Source organism: Musa acuminata, chromosome BXJ3-2 (assembly GCF_036884655.1).
Source record: "Musa acuminata AAA Group cultivar baxijiao chromosome BXJ3-2, Cavendish_Baxijiao_AAA, whole genome shotgun sequence".
In the NCBI taxonomy this organism is placed as follows: domain Eukaryota; kingdom Viridiplantae; phylum Streptophyta; class Magnoliopsida; order Zingiberales; family Musaceae; genus Musa; species Musa acuminata.
Window position 1 is genome coordinate 24,498,706 of NC_088350.1, and position 7,016 is coordinate 24,505,721.

Sequence of the window (7,016 nt, forward strand, 5' to 3'; positions counted from 1 at the left end):
GAGCCGGCGCACATGGCGTGCACGCGATCCAGCTTGAACGCGGTGAAGAGGAGAGTCAGTCTCCCCTTCCCAAGAAAGCTTGACGGAGTTGGGGTTGGTTTCTGGTTTCAGCTGATGAAAGGCCTTGGCCTTCAATCATGGTCTGCCTCCTTCACGTCGGGATCAGTTTCCTGCCATGGAGAAGGATCCGGTGCCGAGGAGGAATGGAAGGCATGGTGGTAGGTATCATTCACTTCTTTGCTGAAAGAGCGAAAGGAAACCCCCATGCCGAGTATTCACTGACCTCCCATACCACTGGGGACTAAAGAACATGTCGATTGATGGTTCTTTTCCCCGAATGTGATCCCGAGAGGACGGTGAATGCTTTTGGGATGATTGGCGTTTTGGTGAAACCCCGATCTTTCTCACCCATGACATGCATGCATGCTCTATATGTAGCTACGTTCCCCATGAATAGGAGGGTGTGGGTGAAGAGGTCATTCACCAACTGTCCTCTTGAGAGGAATGAGGCTGGAGGACGACAATGCATTAGATAGAAGGCCAATCCATTCCTCCAAGAAACAACGAAGAAAGATGGGAGCCCAAAATCCAATTTGATGGCCTGAGTTGGCCCATCACGAATGTCAACGAACTGCGGGGCCCAATCCACGTTTAATTATGCGCCTCGCTCAGCCGATGTCTCTCTGCGACTTTATCCGTACTGCAAGGTGTGCTCATATCATGTTATATGCGACAACCTTAGATCACCGTTCATTTCCCCGTGTGATCGTTGCGAGAAATCGTCTCATTCGATTTCGCGATTGGGAGGAGATTTCTGCCCGCGCCGAGGTTAGGGTTTTTTTACTGGTTGTATGTGGAATTCGTTGAATTCCTATTTTGTTTGGGTAATGATTCCCACAAGGCGTCAATTTGATCCTTTAGCTTTCCTCTTTAATCTTCTCCTTTATTTTCTTATTGTTTGTCATCGTCCGAGCTTATTAAGTTGAGGGAGGGAGGGAGGGATCACCGCTGAGATCCGACTCGAGCAGGTTGGTGTTTGTTCTTGATCCGGGTATTCGTTTACTTCATCTCGATTCTTTTCTGGTAATTCTGGCATTTTAGATCTGGTGTCTTAGTTAAAGAGTAAACGTTTTGAGGGTTCAGATTAGGGACCCGACATGAGATGTACTTTCTGTGCCATCCTTTATCTATGTTATAGTGACTTTGGTTTACGATTCTCTGAATCATGTGTGTCGGAGGTTGGAACAGCTGTTTTAGGCTTAGAATTGGATTGTGGGGTGGTGTTCTCGAATGATCTTATGATTTGTTTTGATTCGAGGACATTGAGGTGCAGATAAATTGAAAATGCAGCAACATGAGGCTGGGTGCCCAGCCACGGAGGGCATAATCCTCTGCTACAATAACTGTGGCTTCTTTGGAACCAAGGCAACCATGAATACATGTTTCAAGTGCCACATGGGAATGATTCTGAAACAGAATCAGTCCAAGCTTGCAACATTAACAATCTTGTGAATGGCAGTGGCAAAGAGCTAATGATGTTTGGTAACGCATACGTGGTGTTGTGACCTTTTGAAGCTAAAAATTGTTTCTTCACAATCACCAAATGCTCCAGATCGAATGGGCCTGAAGGAGCAAACACAAAATATGGTGGAAATAGATGCAGAACATGCGGGAAACGTTAGACCGACCGTCGACGTGGGAACCTTTTCTGGGGTACAGATTGCTGCTTTGATGAGCATGATGATTGCCCATTTGATTATCGTAAACAACTAGGAATGTCATCACCAAAGCGAACCCTGTGGTTAAGGTTGATGTCAATGTCGAGCCCCTCACTATGCCCTGATATTAAGTTGGCTCTTATGTCAATAAATTGTCACAACCCAACTTGATGGGATGATTGATCTGTTAACTTCATTGAGCCCAAACCACTAACTTAAAATGCTTAAGATAAAGTTAACAATAGTTTACGTATTATGTTCTTATAAGTCAATATTAGTTTTAGCCTACTTTTGATGTGAGACTAAACCGGGGTGTTACAATTGCAGCCCCTAGTTCATGGATTAGAAAAGGTTTGCATATAAGTGTGACCTTTTATTTGTGCTGATTTGGTAAATTATTTCTGGACTTGTGATGTGGCTATTTTTCTTGTTTTACTATTTGACCTTCACAGTAGATTCCTCAACTTGTAGGAATTACTAATGGTGCATGAATAATTGTCTCTGCAATTACTTGATGATTTATATCGTATTCCCTCAGTAATATAATCCATAGTGGTGCATGAATAATATCATGACTTTCATGTTACATTTCTTTAGTGGTGGACATTCTTGACACTGCATGATAGGTTCTTGATTGTATGTATCTTTTCCTTAGAATTTTCTGCACTTCCACAGTAGCATAATGCTCAAGGATATATGAATGGTCCGTAGAGTTATATCTGGTCTCTGTGATTCAAAATGCAGCTATTGAGGAATGATATTGGGAAGGTCGGTGAGCTGGTAAGTTGACGATGCATTGCTCAAGTGTTAGAGATTTGCGTTTACATACCCTTTGCTGTATATATCTACTGTGCTTTTTTTCTGCCATAGCAGTGTTTTATGCTGGTACCAAGTATGATGAACAATTTGAGTGACCTTTAAGTAAATTCAACCTATGTGGCATGATCATGGACGCACAAGCACAGGTATGTACATGCTTATGGTGAATCATTCTTGATCTCTGATATTTTGCATGATATCCATGTTTTCAAATTAGAAGTATTATGGCACAATACAAGTGCAACAATGCAACTGGTTAGTGAAGGAAACTTGAGGGGGTTGGGCCATGGACCTGTAGAGAGGTCTGCATGGTTTACATTCTTTTTAAGCTATAGATATAGGAAGAAGGAACAATGCCTTTTTGTGTTATCACCACCATGTTCTTTTAGATTGTCATATCTATTATTTTAGTTTTATATTTTCAACTATTTGTTGGCTGTTATTGTTTGTATTCCGCTGCAGGAATCTTCATATCAATAGGAGATACAAACATGATCCATGAGCATGTAGTTAGCAGATACTGTAATTATTTGGTTTATGACCTACCAGATTATGAACTCTTGTCCATCTTTATGATCTTTTGCACCATGTCTGCTCTGCTTGGCTCAGACCATCATTCGTATGGTGGATGATCGACCCTCCAAAGTGTCTACACTCTGCTTATATTGCGAGAGCAGCAATCACATGAAGCTATCTAATCTGGGTTTTCGGATGGTCTTGTGAATGATTGTTGACATGATTCAAGTGTCCAGAGATATGACCTCAAAGATTTATATTGGTAATTGTTAAGAGTTCTAATGTAGATCGGGCTTGTCTATAATGTCTTAGAACTTTTGGGATTAGGGATATTCCTACCAAAATTTTTATCACGATATCAGTTTTCCAGAGTAAGTTCTGAGTTCTGATCTTGCATGTATTGCTTTCTATTTCATTCAGGGTTTTACTAATACTGGCATAATGCTTTGCACTTTAATTTACAATGTTTTGCTAAGATTGCAATAGTTGTTGCTGGAGATTTGGAGTGATTGGTAGATATCTTTGAAGGTAGAGCAAGATGAGGAAGCCATAATATCGTGACAGTTTTCGGCTACCATTGGAAACAGTGACTTTTGTTCTAGATGACTGCCTTCTCTCAAGATGGATGGGTTAGTGGCTCTTTGTTTGACCTCTGTGAAGCCCGTCTTGACTTCGATTGTAAAACCTTGTCTTCATATTGTAACCTTTTCTTCTATACACATGCATAAAATATAATATCATATCAAGTTTTGATAGGATGTGATGATGCCATACATTTGCAGAACTCAAGGATTTACTCACATCCTTCTTCCCAATTACTTTTGCCATGTTTTCTTCAGCCAACAATATCTTTTTTAATTTAATTTTGTACAGATAAATAGCAAAGACTAATTTAGATCATAGGATATTATTATCAATAGTATGTATGGCTAACTAAAAGGATGGTGTTGTGAGTCCGGCATCAACCCTTAGTGTATTCTGGCATGATGTAACGTATGGTAGGTGATAGCAAGTATGAAACGGTTGGATTTCATGTTGTTGCAAGAAATAAATATCCAAAGTGAACATATTTCGTCGTTTCCTCTTACTGTTCCTCGCTGTCGTCCGAGACACCGACGTGCAGAGGAACAATAGCAGTCTGGAGACTAAAGAATTCCCCGTGCATACGTAACTGGCCCAGTAGATATTGGTCTTTTTCCACGCTCTCCACGTCTACCTGCTGCTTTGTGTGAAGCGGGCGGGCTCTGGTGTTCCAGTCACGCACAACACGGCACACGACGAGGACCCCGGTGATGGCTCCCCTGCTAATACTGTCTTCTCCTTGAAACCTTTTGGTGTTGCAGATCCACGGGTGTTGACTGTGTCACCATGTCCTGGAGAGCGTAGTTTGTCCGCAATACAACACCAAAGGCAAGAGGAAGTCAGCTGCTCCTCCATCCTCTTCCATGGTCTCTCCCTCTTGTACAGTAATTCCTGGCAGTATTGGATCCCGTCCATCCATCGTTTCTACAGGAAAAAGGTAACATCTTTGGCTGCTTTTTTCCTTCCTATTCCTTTTCCTCGTTTCCCAGTTCATTCTCCTTCTTCCCTCTCGATCTCCGAGAAGAATTCCCCGGAAAACCACATAAAAAATACCTTCTTACCTCTCCTAGATTGCCTTTTCTATTCAGCACCGATCTCGAGTAGGGGGGATGGAGAATTAAGAGAAGAGGTCGAGGATTTCCAGGCAGGATCGTACCCCAAGGCCGAAAACTGCCCTTGGGTACTCCATGCTTCCACTGTTCCATCGGACGTATATTACACGGGGGAGGGGCAGAAGCTGATGTAGATGGATCGGTCGGGTAGCAGGAGGAGGAGCACGGGCACGGCGGTGGTGGCCGTCGAGGTGATGGAGGGGAGCAGCAAGGCGGAGGAGTGGAGCGGCGGCGCCGGGGATGGGGACGAAGGAGGGGAGGCCGTGGCGCTGCAGACGGGCGACATCGTGGAGGAGGTCACCTTCGGGGCTGAGCCGCCGGCTCGGTCGCCCTTCCGGGGCGGGCGGTCTTGGGTCATGAAGCTGCTCCACGCGGCGTATAAGCGCGGCGACACCTCCGTCGTCGTGCGCGCCCGCCGCGGTCCGCAAGCCACCTACCTCGACTTCCACGCGCGCGTGGTGCCCCACCCGGCGGCCGGCCGGCGACAGTACGTCCTCCGCTCCGTCCGCGATCCCCGCCACGCTGTCCGACTCGTCGACCGTTCTGAGTCCGACTGCATCACCTTCCAGGGTACTACTCATACGCCTCCTCTCCTCCTCTCCTTCACAAAGCCAATGAAATGACATTTCTGTGCGAAGGTTCAAGGAGCTCGAGGGTGGTCTGGGCGCTCAACAACGCGCAACTCCATGACGGGTTCGTGTCGTACCCGTGGGAGAAGAAGATAAAGGAGACGCTGCCGTCGCCCAGCTCCAGCTGCTTCCTATCCCTGCTCGTCCTCCCCAAGGCGTCCGACCCCTCGAGCACAAGCTACGACCCCGTGGAGGACACCTTGGCTCGGGCCGAGGCATGGTTCGGCTCCTCTCAGGCCTCTGGTGTCCCCATCGTCTTCATGCACATCCAGACCGAGTCGCTCCTCACAAAGGTACGTAACGAATCCAACATCATCAGCTTCGCAGTGATCGCCTCGAACGACGCCATTCAGCCCCTCTTCATCGTGTCTCAGATATCGGGAGAGACAGCATCCAACACCGTCAATATGGGATCATTGGCCGACCTCTCCAACGTAGCAAACGCCAGCCTCTACGGATTCGAGGACTACCACGGGGTGGACATCGGGGTCGTGAGGGCTGTCAGGCTTTGGTACGCCCCCGCAGAGGGTGAGATGGCGTTCGAGATTGAGCCACGGGAAGGCGACACCAAGCTGGGCTTCTCAATTAGCCGCACCGAGGAGGTCGGTCTTCATCTTTCTGCTTTTGCTCTGTCCATTGTTCTACTTGATCCAAAGCACACGCTGTGTCTTCTCCATGGTACAGGGCTTTATACACATCTCATCCGTCGAAGACGACGACGGTACCGGAGTTGCTGCAGGTCGATCAGGACTCAAGAAGCTCTACAAAGCAGCAGCGGCAGCATCGAAGCTGTTAGTGGTCTCGAGGGTGGGAACCGAGAAGGTTCTGCCATGGATAGTCTCCACGTCGGGCGCCATTCGGTGCTTCGACACCGTCTCTCTCAGCCAGAAGCTCTCGCTGCACCGCCACGCTCTGAAGCCCATCCTACTCCACCTGCTTATGTGGGAGACGTCGGAAACCAACGTCACTACCACCAAGGCCGAAAGTGACGAGCATCCGACGCCAATGTCGCCGCCATATATCGTGCCCCGAGCTTCAGATGGAGCTTCTGCTGCCGCGTCGTCGCTCTCAGCATCTCCCGGGCGCGACGAGCTCCAAGACGCGGCTGGGGACCTGTCCTTCAGATTCTGCGACCTCTCGATATGGAACACGTCGATCTAATTCCTACTGCTATGTCATCCTGTCGTCCTGTACATAACAAAGCAGTAAGCTCAGCTGTTGCTACTCTATCTTGTGCTTCTGGCATGGAAGAGGAGTTCAGGTACAAGTATTACATGTGTTAGTGTCGACGTCTTTACACCGTCGCCTCGGGGCCAATTCGATTGGGTTCGAATCCGAATGATTAGAAATCATCCTGAACGACCCTTGAGACTGCTGAGATAGTCGACCGCGGTGGTCCGATCGCGACGGGGTCACTGTTTTCTCCGGAAGGGGACCCCTCGCCTGGGCCTTCGGTGGGAGGCACTCTGTCTTCGTCCCTACACACAAGTCGGGTCGGGACAGCTCGGCCCGACCCCTCCGACGATCAAGTTAGTCGATAGTCTTAGGGGGTTTTTCTTATTTTCTTCCCTGTCTCTTCGTTCCAAACGTGAGGGTTTTTATAGGGAAGGTCATCGTTTCCTGAAGTGCCCGCTTGCAGG

General features: G+C 47.4%; 1 protein-coding gene across 15 annotated transcripts; it reads left to right on the top strand.

The window, feature by feature from the left end:
• The first annotated feature begins 768 nt into the window (after positions 1–768).
• LOC103974838 (uncharacterized) lies at positions 769–6,643 on the top strand. Of its 15 annotated transcripts, none has more exons than XM_009389730.3 (8): positions 769–828; positions 2,463–2,498; positions 2,592–2,683; positions 4,397–4,572; positions 4,724–5,317; positions 5,386–5,669; positions 5,751–5,978; positions 6,061–6,643. In XM_009389730.3, exons 5-8 carry the CDS (start codon positions 4,882–4,884, stop codon positions 6,535–6,537), a joined length of 1,425 nt encoding a protein of 474 aa, XP_009388005.2. In that variant the 5' UTR covers positions 769–828; positions 2,463–2,498; positions 2,592–2,683; positions 4,397–4,572; positions 4,724–4,881; the 3' UTR covers positions 6,538–6,643. The 15 variants fall into 15 exon arrangements, with proteins under 15 accessions (XP_009388005.2, XP_064994263.1, XP_009388002.2 ...); XM_065138191.1 differs by lacking the exon at positions 769–828 and adding an exon at positions 842–1,028 and having other exon boundaries at positions 2,394–2,498; positions 2,589–2,683; XM_009389727.3 differs by lacking the exon at positions 769–828 and adding an exon at positions 842–1,028 and having other exon boundaries at positions 2,394–2,498.
• The last annotated feature ends 373 nt before the right edge of the window (positions 6,644–7,016 follow it).

Excerpts from the sequence above, each read along its gene's own strand:
- LOC103974838 (XM_009389730.3), top strand. The coding sequence starts at position 4,882 with ATGGATCGGTCGGGTAGCAGGAGGAGGAGCACGGGCACGGCGGTGGTG. Across the intron at positions 5,318-5,385 it reads CGACTGCATCACCTTCCAGG|GTTCAAGGAGCTCGAGGGTG; the intron begins GTACTACTCATA and ends TTCTGTGCGAAG. Across the intron at positions 5,670-5,750 it reads CCGAGTCGCTCCTCACAAAG|ATATCGGGAGAGACAGCATC; the intron begins GTACGTAACGAA and ends ATCGTGTCTCAG.